This window comes from Heliangelus exortis, chromosome 9 (genome assembly GCF_036169615.1).
Source record: "Heliangelus exortis chromosome 9, bHelExo1.hap1, whole genome shotgun sequence".
Classification (NCBI taxonomy): domain Eukaryota; kingdom Metazoa; phylum Chordata; class Aves; order Apodiformes; family Trochilidae; genus Heliangelus; species Heliangelus exortis.
The window spans coordinates 2,858,030-2,878,712 of record NC_092430.1 but is presented as its reverse complement, the minus strand read 5'-3'; the positions used below and the strand labels follow the sequence as shown (position 1 = coordinate 2,878,712).

The 20,683-nt window shown below is 47.4% G+C and overlaps 1 protein-coding gene across 2 annotated transcripts; it reads right to left on the bottom strand.

Annotated features, from left to right (window-relative positions):
• Nucleotides 1–1,295: 1,295 nt before the first annotated feature.
• MAP6D1 (MAP6 domain containing 1) lies at nucleotides 1,296–15,607 on the bottom strand. Of its 2 annotated transcripts, none has more exons than XM_071751688.1 (3): nucleotides 15,102–15,607; nucleotides 6,487–6,604; nucleotides 1,296–3,407 (listed from the first exon to the last, which is right to left on the bottom strand). In XM_071751688.1, the coding sequence occupies exons 1-3, from the start codon at nucleotides 15,596–15,598 to the stop codon at nucleotides 3,330–3,332; spliced, it is 693 nt and encodes a 230-aa protein (XP_071607789.1). In that variant the 5' UTR covers nucleotides 15,599–15,607; the 3' UTR covers nucleotides 1,296–3,329. The 2 variants fall into 2 exon arrangements, with proteins under 2 accessions (XP_071607789.1, XP_071607790.1); XM_071751689.1 differs by having other exon boundaries at nucleotides 1,296–3,356.
• Nucleotides 15,608–20,683: the final 5,076 nt, after the last annotated feature.

The window sequence follows — 20,683 nt, the reverse complement described above, 5'->3', positions numbered from 1 at the left end:
GAGAATCATAGAACTGGCTGGGTTGGAAGGGACCTCAGAGCTCATCAAGTCCAACCCTTGATCCACTCCCCCCGTGGTTCCCAGCCCATGGCACTGAGTGCCACATCCAGGCTCTTTTGAAATATCTCCAGGGATGGAAAATCCACCCCCTCCCTGGGCAGCCCATTCCAATGGCTGATCACCCTCTCTGGAAAGAATTTCTTCCCAATATCCAACCTAAACCTCCCCTGGCAGAGCTGTAAAAACCTTCCTTTCAAAGGACATTTCTTTATCTGCCAAATGACCCTTGTTTGCAGTGTGATTCCCAGTTGGAAAGCCTTGATGGACTTGGATGTGAACCCAGAGCAATTGTGAAGACAAATCCAAGAGTGAGAGTAGTGTTGGAAGCAGTCCTGGCATTGTGACTCCTTGGAGCCTGAAAAACCTGTGTGGATTTAGAAGAACTTGGTGTGATATTTGTCACCTTGGCTGAGGCAGGCATTTTCCATGCAGGATGAGTGATGTTGGAGATAGCAGCAGAACTGCACCACCTTGTCCCTTCTTGGTTTTCCTTCCATTCATCCCTCCTGTAGCTGGAGCTCATTAGTCTTTGGCTTTCCCCTGAAAGTTTTCTGAGGCATAGCAAGAAGCTATGCTGTATGGTTGTGCCTGCAGCACCCTGACTCACTAAAATGGTCCTGGGAGTAACTGTAAAGCCATCATCTCTGTTAACATTCCAAGCTAGCACCATCGTCCTGTGATCTGTGCAGGATGGAAGAGGAAAAAAAAATTGAGGTGACACTCGAGCTGTTTGTCCCTTTCTGTTAGCAGAGCCCAGTGTGGGCATTGCTGGAAGGGGCTGAGGGCATCACCCACCTTCATCAGAGTGGGTCTGCCCTCTGTGTCCCCATTAGTGAATGCAGCAAATTGGTATCATTACTTTATCCTCTTTTCCCCTTCATGTGGATGGACTGGTTTGCTTTCCCTTTGAAAATGCCTTGGAAAAAATCCCATAAGTGATTATGAATTCTGCAGAGCAGTAGCTTTCCTTTGGAAAGCAGTTGCACTTTCAAAATCAACAGTCAGACCACGGCTCAAAACGTGCCTTGGAAGCCATCCTTGGAGGGGGGCTGTGCCTGCAGATAAGCTTGGGAGTAAGGAACTGACTGCTGATGGCTATGAATGCAGTTGGGCATCTCTGGGCCACTTCACTGGGTGTGCTGTGTGCCACCTGCAGCTGTGGGAGAGAGAAACGCAGTGACAAACTGTCCCTGAGGGTTATGTTTTACAACAAGAAAACTGGGAAAGAACCAGTAGCCAAAATACATTTTAATTTATTAAATTAAATCCAGTCCATTTGATAAAATACAAGCTTATTGTATTGCCAGTTTGGTTAGAACTGGGTTGTTTGGGGTTGCTTTAAGGAAATACAGTGAATTAAGAAGAGAGACTGAATAGACAATTTATCCTTTTTTCTTTTTGTTTTTCTGTTAATAAAGTCCAGGATTGAAACCAACTTAAACCGATTGAACAAAACCGTTAAAAACATTAAAAAGAGATTAAACAAGCAGACTGAATTCTTAGAAACATCTAACATGCAAAACCTGTGGTACAGTTTGAATGCTTCGAGTTAATTTCCTGAAAAATTAATCTCCTGAAAAATGATGTTGGCAAGCACTGTACATTCCTCTGGGTCCAAGGCTGAGGGTGGGAATCCCTTGTCCCAACCAAATGGGGGTTACTGCAGATGTTGCCTGTTCTTGTGGGGTTGTTGGGCCTTGCTGGTGTAATGAACAGAGATGACAATGTTAAATTCTCACATAATGCAGTGAGAAGATGCTGGCTGCACGTATTCCAGATATAATCCACATGCCAACAGTACAAAAATTCTTCTGGGAGTTATCAGCAATGCATACGTGTTTGCAGAGTTCCCAAAGTTCATTAAATTTGCCTTCAGCTAGTAGGAAGGTTAAGAAAAATATACTCCTGTGTTAAAGTCCATTTCATTACAGGTGAATGAATATCTGATCCCTGTTAAAGTCTGAGAAGAGTTTGCTTTTGTTCTAGCCAACATATTTGTGTGTTTCAAACACAAAAGTTTTTCAGTTTGCTTTTTTTTTTTTCTCAAAATAATTAAGAAAACCATGACATGAGCAGTAGACTAATTATATTTTGTAAGTTGTTTAGATAGAAACTGTAAACCTACTACAGTCTCGAAAACAAAGGCTAAAAAATGGTTTCTTAAAACACAGGTACCTCAGCAAAAGTTATATGCACAACAGTATTAAAAAAAACCAAAACAACAGATTTAGAATAATGCCACTTAAAATGATCTATCTTAAAAATGAAGGATGCCTTACATTCTACATTACATTTTTCTTTAAGACAAGCTTCTAAGTAATATTCACTTCTGGATGTTCCTAGCATTAGCATTACCAATATACAGGCAATAATTCAGGAATTTCAAGGCAATATTTTCCACCTTGCATATGCAAAGAATTAACATTTATGAAAAGTAGAAGCACGTCCTTTTCATTGAAGGATCACAAATTGCAGCTGATAAAATCAATGTACAATATTTACACTCCCCCTATACAAATGACATAAATATCCTGGATCCTCTGGAGTCTGGGAGGTGCCTTGCTGGCCCTGTCCTCTCCAAACTATTGTGTTGCTGCCAGGGGTACCTCCCCAAGTCGAGTCCCCTCTTCTTTCTGGGCCAGCCCCCAATTTGGGGAATACCCAGCCATACAGCCCCAAGACCCTGCATTTATTTTGGAGTCCAACCACGCTGGCTTCCTCCATCTTCTAAAACAACCCTGGAAGTTCAGACTGGCCCCTTTTATGCTATGATTTCTGGTGATGCCTTTTGAGGTTGTATTTCCAAAACACCTCAAGAAGCCCAGAAGTCAGCCAGGCATTCCCTGTTTTTCTCTGGTCTACTTAGAAAGTGCTGCTAAGTAGAACTTTTTTTGGTTTTAATTATCCATCCAGCTCGTGATTAATTTCCATCCCACACTGTGTGGTTAAGCATAGGGATGTTGCCTTTGCTGCCCAAAGTCAATCTCCTAATGGGATGCCAGCTGGCATAGCAATGAACCTGCTCCAGCAAAAAAAAAAAAAAAAAACCAAACCAAAACTGGGTCAGTCCTCCCAACGTGTTTTGCCAGTTCTGAGCTGAGTGCTTTGCAGTTTGTTGTGTTAACAGAAAGTGTGTGTGCATATCATTAACCACTGGGGCTGCTTTTGATAATCCCAGTTCTTTGATCTCAAGACTCCTCATGAAAATTGCATAGTGACCCAAACTGAACAGAACCGCCACGCTTCAGCTGCCTGAGGAGGCTCCAGAGTCACACGTTGAGGATCCGTGATGGCGCCTGGAAAACAGCAGAAGGGTTGGGAGAGAACCTGGTCTTCACCTCTGGGATCTAGTGGTGTGAGGGGGAAGAGAAAAATTAGTGTGACACAGGGTGCAATTGGCTGGAGAGTTCTGAGAGTGTTGTGCCTGCTCTGCCCTGGAATGTGCCTGTAAGGCTTGGCCCATGGGGCTGGGTGTCAGCAGGACTGTTGTTGGTGTGCAGAATGGTTCAGAATGTGCAGGATGCTGTTCAACCAAGGAGGGGTTTTGTTGTAACTCAACCCTTGGGCCCTGAGGTGTGTGGTGTGATGGGGAATAATCGTGGCTGGGCAGCACTGGGCAGGGGGCAGGCTCTGAGATAGAAAGAGCTTTCCCCTTTGCAAAGCCCCACTGGCACCAGCTCTACAAACATCAGAACCACTGGATGTTTCACCACTGGATGTTTCACCACTAGATTGGTGCTGGATTTAAGGGGGAGGAGTGACAGTGGTGTGTTGAGCCTTAACCCTTTGGTGGATGCCATCCAGGCTTCACCAGAATGCTTCACCATTGTATTTTACAGGGCCCCAAGCTGTGTGTGCTGTGAGCAGAGGCACAGATTTGGAGTGTTCAAAAAAATCATTGATTAATGGCTATGCCAGGCTGTGAAACTGCAAAGACTTAGATAAGGATGCAAACTCCTCAGTCCTGAGGAATCACAGAACCACCACAGTTGGAAAAGACCTCTAAGATCACCAAGTTCAACTGTCAACCCAGAAAAAAAAAACCAACCATGCCCCCCCAAAGCATGTCCTGAAGTGCCACATCTACACTTTTTTTTAACACCTCCAAGGGATGGTGACTTCACCACCTCCCTGGGCAGCCCTTTCTAGTGTCTGACTACTCCTTCAGTAAAGAAATTCTTCCCAATATCTAATCTAAACCTCCCCTGGGGCAACTCCAGGCTATTCCCCTACTACCATCATTATTTATCTGGGAGAAGAGGCCAACCCTCACCTCACTAAAACTTCCTTTCAGGTAGCTGTAGAGAGCAATAAGGTCTCCCTCAGCCTCCTCTTCTCCAAACTAAACAATCCCAGTTCCCTCAGCCTTTCCTCACAGGACTTTTTCTTCAGACCATTCACCAGGTTGGTTGCTCTTCTCTGGACATGCTCTGGCAGCTCTTATGTTCTTGTAGCCAGGCACCCAGGTGGAGAGAAGGACACAGGTAACAGAAATTCCTCTCTGATGGCTGTGCAGTCATCATTTCTCTCCACATTTAGCTCTTGTTATACTGAAGCATGAAGGACACCTAGATGCTTGTGTTTCCCCTAAGGCTTAAAATGTAAAGGATTTTAAGCAGGGCTGGCCTTAGTTGTGCATCCAGCCCGGGCCACTGGGACAACCTGGCCATAAGCCATGAAAGAATGGAAAAGCTTTTCTGGGTCCTGAGTACTCTGATGGCACCGTCCAAATGGGAAAAAAAGACCAAGACTGTAGCAGGAAAGGCTGTGGGAAAAGCTATTGAGCTGTTTGTTGTTGCATTATTCTGATTTTCCATCCTCTGGGGCAGTGTGAGTTCTACATTCAGGCTGTGAGCACACAACATCCACCTGGCTCCCATGGGGCCAGCAAAGCCATGGGCTTCAGGTAAAAGGCAAAGGCCAAATGGCCAAGTGTAAACCAGGGAAAATGGGACTTCCTTTTGAACTGGTGGCTCACCAGCACCAATTTCATTCCAGACTACACCTTTCCCATGACATCTGCAAAGAGAGGCTGTGGTGGTACGCTGGAACTCCAGAAAACGGGACCTTCACATACAAGGTCCAGAGGGCAGTGTCCTGGGCAGTGTGTGTTTGTGCCTGGGATTCCATCCTCAAGAACTGGGACAGGGACTCTGAGGGGTTCATTCAGGACCCTCTCCTTTGCATCCTGACAGCCAAATAGGAAGAGACCCTATTTTGCCCCTCCAGGATAAAAATACGAGGTCTGAGGTTTAAATACCCTCTGTGCTTATTGCATCTGAGTAAGCAGCCCAGGCTATTCAGAGCACGGAGGAGGTTTTCTTGAGGTTTGCAAATTCTGTTTTGCCTGAGGTCACTGTCCCACTTTCAGCAGAGCTGGATATACCCATCCCCTGCCTTGTCACAGCAGTGTGCCACTAATCCTCTGTGGAGCAGGCACTTGGCTGCCTGCTGATTAAACACTTCTTCCTCATCTCCTCCAAGGCAAAGATTTACTTTTTACATGTGGCCCTGGAGTAGCTGCCTTTACTTCTAAGGACATGGTACACTGCATCTGGAGAATACAGCCCCAGCTCTTCTTTCCAGGTCACTCTGTGCAGCCTCTGATCAGCTTTTTTTCAATTGGTTTGGTGGGCATTTGCAAAAAGCAGCTAAACCACAGCCTCAGGGTGTGCACCTTCCTTCCTCGTGGGGACAAGGAGTGTGTTGGGCCCCACCAGGGAAAAATGCTGAGCAGAGAGAGAACATTTCCTCGCGGGGTTTTCAGTGATGCTTCGATGTATTTCACCAACAAGAAAGCCATCTGAGACTGGTACAGAGAGCTGTAGAAACTTGCAGGAGAAGCCCCAGGAAATCTCAGAGGCCCAAGAGCTGTGCAGCCTGGCTGCTCACCATAGCTACATCCTCCTTGATGTTGATAGTGGTGGCAGCTTCAGCACGGGGGAGTTTTGTCCTGTTGGGGTGGGTGCTGTACCTTAGGCAGCAGTCTGCAAATATTCTCAGACAAACCCCTCTGTCTGTGGCTGATGTTGGCATCAGAAGGTGAATCTCCTGCTACAGCCTCAAAGCTGTGCACCCTGACTCCTCTGAGTGTCTGCAGAGGGGGTTAAATGCATCTTTCACAAAGAGAATGACACATGCCTTGTATCTAAGGTACCCAACCGAGCAAATCACAAGTCTTGAACTTCCTGACTGTTGTGCAGTTAAAAATCGTGATCTCAGGTTGAATTATGATAAACATAACAGCATTCCTTGGCATGTCTGAAAGCAAGGAATGGCCACATTACCTAATAGGCAACGATGAAAGAGTGGTCAGTGAGGATATGGCTTTGTTCTACACTCATCCCACCAGTAACAAATGAGTTCCTGCTGTGTACTTTGGTCTTTACTCACGCTGACTTTGGGATATTAAAAAGCATAAATTACCTTAAAATCTGCCTTGTAGCTTGTCTCTTGAACAAAATGGTCTTCTGGGATAATGAAGCCTTGCTTTATCTTTATAGGCTTGGATGGTTTTGCTCCAGTCCATGGGCGGTATTCTTGCCTGAAATGAGATTGTCAAGACAGGAGAACCCATAAAACACAACATAATCACAGGCTACTTCTGCTCAGAGGGGTTGCAAAGCCAGAAGGCAGGGCTGGCTACCATCAGCTTGGTAAGATAGGACTAAGGTGTACTGGGAATAAAAGAACTGTCTCTCCCAGCAAGTCCAGGCTGAGAGATGCAAGGACACAGCCACACAAATGTAGCTGTCCTCACTGAACTCTTCTGTTCCTGGCAAAATGTGCTCTCTCCTGGAGGTCCTTGGTGCTTTCCTTCTGGATAAGAGCAGCTCAGGGTGACTTGTTGCTTGAGAGCTCATTGACCACTTGCAATCTTAAACCTTGTCTGGCTTGTTGGCCACCTATGATGTAAAACATCTTGGTCTGGAGCTGCCAGTGCCCTGAGGGGGAAGCTGCTGGTGTTCCCTTAGCTTTAGCTCTCTGGACAGCAGGCACCATCTCAGCTGGCAGATGCTGCCACTGATGATTTCCCTTCAGATGGGGGCACATGCCTTGAGATGTAATATCTGACAAGAAGGCAGTTGTCTGACTTACCCTGGGAGCAGGGAAGCCTGAGACATGGGTGCAGTGACCACACCAAGAAGGGGCAGCATGTGTTTGTTGTGAGAGCACTGAAGAACAAAGAGCACAGCAGGGTCTGGCTCAGCTCTGCTGCCATCTCACCTCTGCAGCCTTCCCTCTGCTTCTCTGTACCTTTTGCCACCAACAGGCTTCACTGATGCCCTCTCCATTAGGACTTTCTGGATGCTGCAGTAGCAGCCAGCTGAGCTGGCTTGTTTGCTCTCAGGAGAAGGGCAGAAGTCAGCTCTGTGCATGTATCTCTGGCAATCAGCTCAAAGAAGTTCAGTTCAAAGAGCTTCTGTTAGCAAAAGGAGGGGTGACTAACCAAGATGTGGGAATTTTGTATTTGTATTCCTGGCATACTTAAATAATAACTGCATTTTACTAACTGCTTGTACACAAGACCAAGGGGTAAGACTGAGACCTGAGCCGCGTCCAGGGTAGGGAAATAATCTGTATGTTAATGTGCTGAGCTTAGCTTTGATCACAGCTTTCTGATTTTCACCTTTCCCAAGCATTCAATTTGCTATTTTGATGGTAGCTGAAATTGGTAGCTCTCTGAAAAATTTTGCTGAAAATGTATAAAGGTGGGGTGCTACACATTACATTACACACGAGAATGTGTCGTTTGCTCTTGATCCTTTTAGCATACTACCAAAATATCCACTACCTAGTTTATGCTTGTTTTCTAAACGTAGACTCAGCCTTAAAATGCTGCCTTTTTTCTTGGCTGATTTGTACATACAAGGTACAACAGTGGTCTGGATCTGGGTGCAGAAAGCAACATGCTAACGGAATTAATTCTAAAAAATGAAATTCCTGTTTCTTGACTGAGTGAGCTGCTGGCACTGGCCTCCTGTTGGGATGGATGAGTGTGGGTGTAGGCACCAGGAAACAGGCAGGAGCCTGCAGCCAGGGCTGACAGCATTTTGTCAGCTTGAGTGGAGGTGGAGTGAGCTCTCAAGTCCCCTTGGTTACTCACAGGCACTGCTGTACAGAAGAGCTTCCTGCCCATCAGGAAGGAAAACCAGGCTGCTGTCTAGGAGCACTGCAGATTTTATCTATAATTGGTTTGGGCTTGCTCTTCCTCTTCTGAGGAAGAGCTTCTACCTTCCCTCAGCTTGCTGGCCAAGCTTGCTCAAGCAGCAGCTAAGTGCCTGCACAGCTCTCCCAGTCCTGGTGGTGCCATTCCTGCTGCTTTGACACCTCAGAATAAGGAAGCAGCTTTGTAGAAAGATGGTTTTGGACAAGCAATATCCCAAGAAGGCAACTTTTCACCAGGGAATCCCAGATGTTTGTGAGTGCTCAGTTAAATTTGAGCTCTCTCTCCGCTGTGCAGCCAGAGGACATGGAGCTCCTGGGCAAAATACCAGCAAAATGGTACAAAGTCATCAGTTACATCCTGACATTTTCCAGGAACTGGAACCTGCTGCCCCACAAAAAACCCAGATTGCCTCAAGGATGCTGGTGGCATTGATTCCTCACCATTCAGTGCTGTGCCAGCTGGTTTCCCTGCTGCATTAGGCTGCAATGGAGTGTGTGTGTCCCCAGCTCTCCAGGAGTCCCTGTGCTGCCAGGCTCTGCAGCCAGCTCTGTCTGGCTGCTTTGTAGCAGATCATTTGCTGATTTGGCAGGCCCCCAAACCGGGCCCTTTTGGATCTCAGGACCCTCGTTTGGGCTAGAAGCCAAGCTGTTCTCTTTAGGCTGGATAGCCAAAAGAATATTCAAGGCACCAACATGCAGTGAGGAGATGCTCTCCCTCCACCCTCAGAAACAGAAATGTGAGGGCAAAATGCAATTACAGCTCAGATTTATAGTAGAATTTCTCACTTGGACCCAGCAGTTCCTCCTGAGGGAAACCAGAACTCTGGGCCCCAGGGAAGGACTGGATGACACAGAGGTGACTTATCCCCTTTGGCAGCTTGAAACAAAACAAGGATGAAAATGGTAACTTTGGGTCCAGAAGGTGCAGATAACTAAATTCACTCTGCCTGCCACCTTGCAGGACTCATACACTGCTCTCCAGCCATATAATCAGGAGTCAGAAAGAACATGAGCCCTAATAACATTTTGCCAACTTGTCTGAAAATCAGTCAGGGAGTCACGGGTTGAGTCAAAATGCACGACCTACTCAGAGCCTGGAGAAGAGGAACCACATCTTTTTGATGTTACTTAGCTTAAGATATCAAGTGTCAAGATGCAGTGACTTTTTCCCCCGTTCAACATTTGTTCTCCCTGGTTCAACATTTCATGCTCTCCACGAACAGTTTCAGGCTTTGCAGAGAAAGCTGCCAGAGAAATCTTGTTTGTTTTACCAAGCTAGTGAAAATTAGACAGCTCTTTTATTTCACTGAGATGGAATGCAGTTCTAGCAGGAGTGGGGAGAAAAGGTTGAGAGAGCTGGGACTGTTCAGCCTGGGACTGAAGGCTGAGAGGAGACCTTATCAATGCCTCTAAATATATAAAGGGCAAGCATGGAGCCTGACTCCTATATGCCAAGATAGAGGACAAGGGGCAATGGACACAAACTGGAACACAGCAAGTTCAATTTAAACATGAGAACAAACTTTCTATGATCTATTCTATGATCTCTGGGTGGATGGAGGATTGCACGTGCCACGGATGCTGTGGTGAGAGTTCTGCAAGATGGGCAAAGCCAGGAGCCCTCTGGAGTAACTGAGCCATTAAATTGCTTTTCCCACAAGCTATGTCAGGCACCGGTGGGGTGCTGGAGGCTCTTCCAGGCCTTAAACACAGAAGCAGATTGTGTCCATTCTCCTATCCATCCAAAGAGCATGGTGTGAGGACAGAAGTGGGGGCAAGGAAAGGCTGATGGAAACAGAAAGCTCAGAGGGGTAGAGAAAAGACTTGGTAGAAGGGAACTTAAGAGGAGGAAAGCAGTAGATGCCTGGCTGCTCCCTGTCTCAGCACTGCTCTCTCACCTGCAGCAGGGTCAGGCAGTACTATCTGGAGCTGCTTGGGACTCATAGGAAAGGCATAGAAGCCAAAGACTAGGCTGAAAGGCCAGGAGGAAAAAAACCTCAAGCTTAGCCTTATGTGAGTTCTGGGGGCTTGTTCTGCTCACAGAAAGATCCCCGAGGAAGGAGCACTTACAGCACTGTAGTAGCACAGGCATCTGCTTCCATCTTATCAAAGCTGTGTGAATAGGAGTTTGTAGGTCTTAGGGTCCTGGCTTCTATCATTTCCCATTCCTTTAATGTAAGTTTGAGTGTACTTTGAGCGCAGACAATTTCTCCTACCTTGATGCAAGAGCTTTTTGCAGCCTCCCTTGCTCTCTTCCCACACCTCTGTCCCCTCCCTGCCCTCGGTCAGGCTATGCAATGCATGGAGTCTCTGGGTCCATCCCAGTGCCTGCACCAAGCAAACTTACTTCTTAAAAAGCATAAAAATTGGGGGCTTTGGTATTAATTTCCCAAGGCAGCAAGATACTTAAGAATGTCAAGATAACTGTAAGCCTTGATTAGAAAAGCTTTACTCCTATTGTTAAAGATAAGCATGTGTTTTTATTCATATCACTGGATCAAGGATGGGTGTCCCCACATACAGTGCTATTAACCCTGCCAGCTAAAGGGTGTGTTGTGATCCCATACTCTCTGTGAAGATATTTTCTCCATTTTCTTCTACACAGCTGAGATAAGCTGCTTTCCATTGTGAAGCTCACCTTGCCTTCCTGCACAAGGGCTATCTGAAGGCAGGTGAACAGTGTAGACAGCAGGGGAAAAGTGCCATTCCCTTTCATTCTGCATTATTTCCCCTGATGGTTTCTACTCCTGGTCACAGGGCATGTGCTTGATTGCCCAAGAAGTTTAGTGCAAGTCTTCCACTCTGCTATTCTCAAAATCATTAGCAATGGCACATCAGGCCCTCAACAATCTCATCTCTTTATGCTTTTTCTTTTCAACAAAAACCCCAAATCAATTGGCTTCCTCTGGGTGAGCAGGAACCACTTCTGATCTTGAGGTCCTCAGTCTGGTCTGCATTACTGCTGTGCCTCTCTCCTGCAAAAACTATTTGGGTGTTTCTGACTCTCACACCTGCTCAGACACCTGGAGTGCAGAAACACCAACTGCAGAGATGAGGCTCTGCTTGGGGCTGGTGCTGTACATGAGTGGAAAGTCCCAGTTATCCTCCCCCTTCCCTGAGTGCTAATACAAGCAAAGGCAATGGGGTGGGGGAAGAAGAGGCAGAAGAATCACTCACAGCTCTAATGCAATATTTTCAGTGACACATTTGAAGTGCTTTCCAAAAAGTGGCACCTTACTGAAAAGGAAACTGAGGTCTGAAATGACCTAAAGAAGTAAACCTGAGCCTTGAAGAGGATGGCAGAGGGGTTGTATTCTCACCCCCCTTGCCTTCCATAGAGGGGAGAAGATGACACCCGGAGAACAGAGCCAGCTGGGAATACCTGCTGATGGCACCACCTTCTCTCATCCAGTGTAGAAGAGAGCCAAGTAAAGCACTCATCTACTTTTGAAATTTTAGCTAAATGCAGTCAAGACCTGGCTCTACAACTCATGAGGTGCCAATCTCTGCTGTGTCAGAAGTTCACAGCACATGCAACTTCCTGCCAAGAGGCAGAAGCCAATTCCATGACCCTAAAGGACAAAAACCTCAGTGCTTCCTTGGCTCCTCCAGCAGCAGGAAGGTGTAATCCCCTGCAACCCACTGCAGTAGTCCCTGGGATCTTTTTGCAGTTGGAGCACATCCCATCTTAGCCTTTCAAGTACAGCTTGTATCGATCTGCCTGAGCTTCCCCCACGTAGCCCAGTTGGGTTTTTACTTCAGTCAGCCCCTGCAGAACTCCAGATGAAATCCAGGGACTGGAGATAGGAGCTGCTGAAAGATCTGGGGACACAGGACAGTAGTTTGAAGGCAGGCAGCTGTGCTGTTCTTTCACCCTTTCTATGGAGTTATTTTTTTCAAATTTAGAAGTATCTTTGCTTCCTCAGAGACACAGATATTCTTCCAACATCCCTTCCACCTTCATCTATTTTCTGACCACAGAAAGGCTCCCCATGAAGTAGTGAGGAATGGGAGTGGTCTTGGTCACTGATTCTGGGGAGTTTGTTTTGTTCTGGGAAATTCCTGTTCAGGCTAACTGGCTGCACCACGTACAGCCATTTTTGTATGCTTTAACCTTTGAGGTTAAAGGAGAGTGCAGAGAGATTTAGAAGGAACTTGCAGAATGAAGTCTCACAAGAGCAGTGCACCAGCACACAAAAGCACATCAAACTATGCTAAACATTCCACCACACTTGAGTGCTCCACAGAAACAAACATGCAGCAGGCTGTTGTGGAACAGTCAGAAATCCTGAACTAAAAAGAAACAAACCACAAAAACTAAAGAAGCTACTTCACAGAATTACAGCAAGAAAACCATCACTGCCATTAGAAGCTTGGAGTGGGCCATGTATTAATGCAAAATTTTGTGCTATTCAAGCCAGTCCCCATTCAAGGTCTCAGCCAGCTGCTGAGACCTAACAAAGTGATCTTCCCTCCTGCTTCCCAGTGCTGCTTGTGCTGGGCACAGCCTACAAGAAACAGGGCCAGATCCTTGCTACTAGAGAGTACAGGAGATGTGTGTGTCCACCAAGGCACAGCTTCACGTAGTAGGGTCCTTCTTGTCTTTGTTGTGAAGATGAAGGACACCACCAAGTAATGGTGCTACTGCCTGTGCTGGCAGACTGCAATGCTGCCTTTGGAAAAGAAGGGAAGAAGGATGGAACTGCAGTGGTGTTAGTGGAAATCTGCTTGGGCTGTGGGTGCTCAGCTCACAAAGGGTGGGTGTGCTGTGGATTCCCTCTCACCTGCCTCAGTGCAGACCACTGGAGCATTCCTGGGGTTTTGGAGTGACTGATGCTACCACATAGAAACCTAGTGCCCCAATTTCCATTTTTTTTTTTTTTTTTAAATTATTTTCACTTTTTTTTTAAGCTACAAATCCCAAACACAATACCTTGCAAAGTTATCATGGACTTTTCTCCTGCTGCTTGTTTTGACTCCTGTGACTTTTCTAGGATGTGCTCAGTAGTATGGGGACATGTTAAATTTGTACTGTTGGACTGGGTGATAATTCAAAGAAACTGGGAATTAGTGGAATAAGACCAAGGTGGCCTTGTCTGTATTAGTTGTACTGTACAACCTTCTCACAGCTTAAAGGTCTTATACAAAAACTCTCCTGGTGTGCCTGCCCCAACATGTGCCTCTCTCCTCATCCTGCAGTGCTCCTCCTGTCTGGTGTCAGGAGTTCCACAGCTACCTTGAGCCCTTAATTTTCATAAAATTTGTTTTGATTTGTGTGTTGGTATGTTACCCTGGCCAGTACTTTGTCATGGCATCTATAAACTTAATGCTCCTTCAGGACAATAGTAGAGAGCCCTGAGTAAGAACTATCAAGTCAGAAGGAAGGTGTGAGAAGTGACCCTTTTTGCCCTCCCCCCCCCTTTTTTTTTTTTTTTGGCAGTTACTCTTTTTGCTTTGTTTGTTAGAACAGCTGTGGGGAAGCTGCAGTTCTAATGCAGGCTAAATGCACCCTTCCTCTGGGGTCAGGCTGAAGAAGCCATGGAGACCTCAAAAATAATGTGCAAATGATTGTGTTTCGGAAAGATAGACCTTGGTAGTCTAGTTCTAGGCAGCTTTCTCCAAAGTAATTCCTGTGCTGCTTTGAAATTTTAAAGTGCTTTTCTTAAAAAAATGATCATCGGGTTGTGACTGTCCTGTGAGATGTGGCCAGGGATGAAATAGTGCATAAATTGAAGCACTACAGTTATCCCTTTGGAGTCCATATGTTAACCACACTAGTACCAGGGCAGCTGCCTGTGTGGGGAGGAGTAGCATAAGAAATAAGCTCTCCTGGTCAGGCCTGCAATCCTCCCCAATGTGTTTGTTTGAAAAGCACCATGATAAATAATCTAAATGTATTGCAGTGATTAAATGCCTCAGAGGTACATAATAGATAATAAGTATCTAAATACTTGGGAGTCTATTGGAATAAGAATCATTACTCTATTAATATATCTCAGGGGTATATTAAAAGTATATTAGGTATATTAAAGCTTGCTGAGCATCACTACGAGGGAGCCTGTAATAACAGCATGAAACTGGTATGATATTCAGCAGCAGCCACGTAGGTGCTGAAATCCTCTTTTCCTCCCATGGCAGATGTCAGTGAGAACATGGGTTGAATTTCAGTGCCCAATTGCTTGTTCCAGAAAGTGTCTCTAATCAGTCATACTGATCACAGGGAAAGGAAGGCGTAAGACACTTAATTTTTAGAGCTTTTTGGGAAGGGTGGTTTGTGACAATTCTCCCCCCATATTTGAGGGGGGTATATCCCCTCCCATCTTTCCATCCGACTAACCTTAAAGGCAGTAATTTGGCTCCACTTGAAGGTGGCGTTCCAGGAGTTTTAAGGGGAAAAGGCTGATGGCAGTGACGGATTCAGGGAGCGCAGCTCAGTGGGACTGTTGTGGTGTGTCCTGTGTCCGTGGCATCCCAAATCTGCCCGGCTCGCTCCTGCTCCTCGCTCGCTGCCTGTGGCAGGAGCTCGGGGCGGGCAGGAGCGGCTCTGCAGGCGGTCGCGGTGGGTGCCCAAGGCAGGTTCTGCCGCCGAGGCACCCACACGGGCCGGGCTGGGCCAGGCACCGCCTGGGGAACGGGCGATGCTTTTAATGACCGAGCGTCCCAAAGCAAAGGTGGCTTTGGCGACAGGTTGAGCCCGATAGCGAGGCGGCAGCCCCTACCACCAGACACACACACACACACACGCACTCCTTCCCACTCCCCGCCGCCGTTCGCCGGCATCCCCCGCCCCGCTCTGCGGAGGAGCATCTATCTCCCCCCGCTGCAGAGAAAGCCTCCCCCGGGGCTGGGGGCTGGCGCCGGGTCTCGGTTACCTGTAGGAGGTGGTGTGGCCGCCGTCCGCCTGCGAGCGCGGCCGCAGCTGCTCGGGGCCGTCCCCCGCCGGCCGCCCCACGCTGCCGGGCAGGGCGCAGGCGGCGCGGCCCGGGGCGGGATGGGGGGCGGCCCCGTCCCTCCCGCTGCCGCCGCCGCCACCGCTGCTGGCACTGACCCAGGGGAAGGCGTCCCTCCTCGGAAGGGGCCAGGCTTTGAAGTCCCGTCGGTACTGGGTCTCCGCCGAGAAGGGCTCCCCGGTGGCAACCGCCCGGTCCTTCCTGCGGCCGCTGGGCTTCCCGGCGGCGGGGTACGGCGGGCGGGGGGCCGGGCGGGCGCTGCCCCGCGGGGGAGCTCCGCCGCGCCGGGGCGTCCCGTCCTCCTGCTCCTCGATGTCGGAGTAGTTGTGGATGGTGAGTGGCACGGAGAGGTCGGACTTGTCCAGCTGGCTCCAGAAGCGGGCCAGGCAGCACACCCGGCTGATGCAGGGCCAGGCCATGGCCGCAGCCCCCGCTTCGCCCGCGGCTCCGGCGCCCGCAGCCGGCCGCGCACCCGGTTTCAGCCCTCATCGGCGGCAGCCCCTCCTCCCGCCGCCCCCTCCCCGGTAACGACACCCCCGCCCCGGGATTACGGCCGCACACGTGACCCGGGCTCCGGGGGGGCTCCGTGCGGCTGCCGGGGCCGGATCGCCCCGCACCGGGATGCGTGGTCCCGGCCGCTGCCCGGCGGCGCTGCGGTGCGGAGCTCCTCGGCCTCCTGGCCGTGCCTCCCGGAGATGCCGCCCCCTCCTCTGGTGCCCCCCAGATCCCGGGGGATGCTTCAGTGCGTGGGGGCTCCTCGCTCCGCCGCCGGGAAGCGCCGCAGCGAACCCCGCGGCGGGCATCGTGCGGGCGAAGAACGCTGCTCTGCTCCAGCTGGGGAGTGCTGCTTAGTTACCGTTTCGAGTCAGCTGTCACCAGTTATTATTAGAGAAAGGATTCGTAGAGGAAACCTTACAGCTTAGAAAAGAAAGGGTCTGGATGAGAAACAGCGGCTTTGCAGTGCTAGTTTCAGATAGCTGTGTGCAAAACACCCCTTACTTCATAACCCCTCTCTCCTCCTTTCACAGATTAACCCCTCCACTTCTAAACCACTACCTACTGAACAAAATCCAAGTGCCTATTTTGCATATGATCACTTGCTGTTTGCCAGAGACTGGAAACCTCAGCTTTTCTTTGGACCCTCGTGTTCAAAACCAAACAGCCCTGGCGCAGACCCCTGAAGCTGAGAGAATTACACTGGGGCTAAGTCTGTCTTTTGAAATTTTACATCTTATGTAATATGTGGCTACAGGCCATAAAGCTGCTCCACAATTCCCCATTCAGTGCGTTGTCACAGAAGAAGCTGAATCTCCCAATGGGTCACCAAATCAGGAAATAAAAGTGCAGCAGGCTGTAAAAGCAAAGAATGGAAGTTAACTACTAGAAAATTGTGTATTTAAACACTAACTAGACAGGTTCCTCATATTTGACTGTATTAATCTAGCTACAGGTTGCTATCTGGTAAGGAATTAAGTATGAGTGGAACCTGAAAAGCTAAGATTTCCTGGTTTATTTCAGCTGAGCAGCCTGTATCTGCCCCTGTGCTCAGCCCTGGTGAAGCCTCAGCTTGAGTCCTGTGTCCAGTTCTGGGCCCCTCAGCTCAGGAAGGAGATTGAGGTGCTGGAGCAGGTCCAGAGAAGAGCAAGGAGGCTGTGAAGGGATCCAGCACAAGTCCTGTGAGGTGAGGCTGAGGGAGCTGGGGGTGTTGAGCCTGGAGAAGAGGAGGCTCAGGGGAGACCTCATCACTCTCTCCAACTCCCTGAAAGGAGGTTGGAGCCAGGGGGGGCTTGGTCTCTTTTCCCAGGCAACTCTCAGCAAGACAAGAGGGCACAAGAGGTCTCAAGTTGTGCCAGGGGAGGTTTAGGTTGGACATTAGAAAGAATTTCTTTAGGGAGAGGGTGATCAGACATTGGAATGGGCTGCCCAGGGAAGGGGTGGATTCTCCATCCCTGGAGATACTTCAAAAGAGCCTGGATGTGGCACTCAGTGCCATGGGCTGGGAACCACGGGGGGAGTGGATCAAGGGTTGGACTTGGTGATCTCTGAGGTTCCTTCCAACCCAGCCAGTTCTATGATTCTATGTAGCATAATAGCACCTCAGATCTCAGTCTAGATTTGCATCTGCTTCTGATGGGGAGGGACTAGAAATGTGAAATGGAATGAGGAAGAACCTCTGCGTGGCTGTCTGGTCTTTCTGACACACAATCAGCACAAGACAGAAAGGAATTTCTTTGCAGATGACCCTGTTGTCCTAAACAGCAGATTTGACACTAGCTGCTGCTAGTAGCAGTTTTGATTTCACACCCACCCCCCCCAGTGTCAGTTCACAGAATCGTAGAACAGTGAGGATTGGAAGGGACCTTTAAGATCATCCAGTTCCAACACAACTGGGTGGGCAGGGGCACCTTCCATTCGAGTAGGTTGCTCAAGGCCCCATCCAACCTGGCCTTAGGGCAAAGAGACTCAAATATGAGGTAGCAACATTTGGGACCCACACAGAGATCTTGACACAGCTACGTATGGGTATTAGATGCTGCATTTCATTTCTTGTTTGAAAACCTCACAATCTTAAGTTTACTTTTAGCAGTTTGCAGGGAGACATTTCTTAATTTTCTGCTGCTGGCCTTTTTTTTTTTTTTTTTTTTTTTTTAGAACTACTCTGCTCTATGCAGTAATTCTAAAAAATAAATTATATTTGGGTGAATAACTGAACACTTTACACTGATAAAGACAGAATGATTTTACTGTCGTGGGAGAAAAGAGAATATCCTCTCTATTACGTGTTACCACGGGCACAGTACAAATGATGCTCTGATCCTGACTTAGCAAAATACATTGTAGAATAAAGTGGATGTCTCTGCTCCCTCTGTGCCTGTCTCTTCCTAGTACTGAGTTCAGCTCTGGCACTGTGCAGCCCAGAGCCCACCTACAGCATCAGGGAGTCCTTTGAGCAGCTGCTTATCAGAGCTTGTAGGGTGAAATTAGCACAAAAGCTATCTCTGACAGGGAAACCAAAAGAAGCTGGATGAGATTAAAAAGTTGTATTTAGAAGAGATTTATCATGATTAAAAGCAGGGGGGGGGAGGAAATACTGCAACAGTTAGACAAAGGCAAACCATAAAACCAGAAAGCAAAACAGCTGTAGCTGCCAGTAATGGGGGCAGAAAGCTCAAGCTGTTCTAATACTAAAAAGCAATTTCAATAGAGTAGATCACTACACTGAAATAAAACATTCCTTCAACATGGGAAGACCACAGCACTTTCTTAAAGCTATTGAAAAGGGATGAAGGATTGTGTCTCTTCATGCTTAAGCATGGTTTTATCCTTATTGCTATTTTTCCTCCACACAAACTCCAGCTGCTGTCACTGCCAAGTGGCTGCATAATTACCACTTTGTATTTTTATTCATGATAATAAGGGGAGGAAAAAAAAAAGTCTCTGTGGTTCCTTTTGTTTTAGGTGGTTGGGTTTTGTTGGGTTTTGGGTTTTCTGTGTTTGGTGGGTTTTTTGGTTTGCTCGGGGGTTTTTTGTATTTTTTTTTAGTTTTTCAGTGGTGTGTTTTTTCATTCTTCTCATTCCTTTGCTATTCAAAGGTGTGAGTAAATACTGAGACACTGGCATTTACTGATGCCAGGTTTTGCTTGCCAGAGATCTCTCCTCCTCCAGGGAGCTGTCATAACTCCAGGCCACTCCTTGTCTGACAAGTACTGACTTCCCTATTGCAGTTTGGAAGTCCTTTGGGATCAGAGAAAATAGTTTTCCTTTGTCAGACAAAGCAAACAACACGAAACCTACAGCTTGGCCATGTCAGTGTTGTTATACCACCTTGCAGTACCTCTGGGCTTCATACAAATGAGGAAGACTGGGTTACTGTGCAGCCTTCAGAATGACGAGTGCTGTTAAGGTGGCACTTCAGACCCTCAAACCACAGCCACTGACTGAAAAGACAATGACTTCTGAACCTTCTTTTTCAGTTTCCCAGGAGCTGTGAGCCCCTGCAACTTTTAAGAATCCAGCAGAAGTACAGGCATTGCCTCTGAAGCATCAGCCTGAAAACACTGCCTCAGCAGCTCTGACAGACCATGAGAGGGGGACTACACATGAGACAGGGACATGACTTTCAGACTTTGAGGTAAGCACTGGTTTGTTCTTGCAGACCTGTAAATAAGTCCCTCAGGATTTATACAGTGCATTTCCTGCAGTATTACTCCCTGCTGCTCTCAGACAGGGTCTGTAAAAAACCCTCAGCAGGTAGATGGTTGTGGAAGAGACCAGGTCACTTGTTGAGCAGACAAGAGGTAACACAAAGAAGAGAAGGAAGAAAAATAAATGGAAGTGGGCAAAGACAGCAGACAGGTGTTAAACCAACAAGCAAAATATTGTGAGCTACCACCTCTGAGTTGCTTTGGCATGAAATATTCCTTTATGACAAGCCACGTCAGTGGCCAACTTCTGATGCTGCTGTTTCCTCCCTGGCCATGAAGGAGGTGGCTGCTGCTGGCTGTGGTGTGTGGAGCTGCATGGTCACTGCCCTCTGCCAGGGGCTGAGGTCCTAAAAACTGGCACAGTTGTCCCAGGTATCACAAAAGGAAGCAGGAAAGGAAAAGCTGTAAGAGATCAGAAATAGAAAGCTTCTGGAGCAGAGCACAGGAATATTAGATACTCCAATTCTTTCATTTTTCTAGTGTTTAAGTCAGGAGGCACTTGAAGGAACAATTCCTCAATTGGCTCATTTTGCAAGAGAGAAAAAAATTAAGACTTGAGGCCCTGGCCTGTGGCAGTAAGGGAGTTCACAGCAACTTTGTACTCCATCGTTTATTACAACTGGTGCCATTTAGCATTATGTACTGCTCATCCCTACAGGAAATTTGTTTTCTTCACTGTTACAAAGTAAAAATTCACAAATGCTGCTTACAGATGCAATGTGTTCTTTGGCAGGTCAGTCCACCTGAAATGACTAATTCAGCCTACAGGGAAGAGTCAAGGGCTTGAACCCATCAGCTCCTATCTGGGCAGACTCCTCAGCCCTTGCAGGACAGGCAGAGTAGCAGCATACCTAAAATCCAGGTTTTGTTTCTGTTTGTGTAACAGGAACATTGGTCCCGGTACTACCCTCAGGTTTACTTTAGCAGTTATTTCCTGTTACAGTGTTGCTGATCTCAGTTACCTCATCTATTTTTGCTGAAGCTGCATTTTTTCCTAGAATTGGAACATTCTGAACCAAATGTTACCATTTTAAATTCTTAGAAAAAAACCTCAAAGGAAACTAGCAATACAGCACAGCTTAAAAAAACCCAAAACCAACAAAACCAACCAATCAAACAAAAAACCCCTAATGCAGTAAAAGAATACATAAAGCAATATAACATTGTAAAATATCCAAAACTTCAGCCTAAGTTGTTCTTTCACTGCATGTAATTATGAAAAAAAAACTCAACAAAACACAGTAGTAACTTCTAATAACATTTGCCAGCATCTTGGAAGAAGAGATAGAAATGAAAAAC

Coding starts and splice junctions, on each gene's coding strand:
- MAP6D1 (XM_071751688.1), bottom strand. CDS start 15,598: ATGGCCTGGCCCTGCATCAGCCGGGTGTGCTGCCTGGCCCGCTTCTGG. Junction 6,605..15,101: donor GGCCACACCACCTCCTACAG/GTAACCGAGACC, acceptor ATCTCATTTCAG/GCAAGAATACCGCCCATGGA. Junction 3,408..6,486: donor GCTACAAGGCAGATTTTAAG/GTAATTTATGCT, acceptor TCACACCACTAG/ATCCCAGAGGTGAAGACCAG.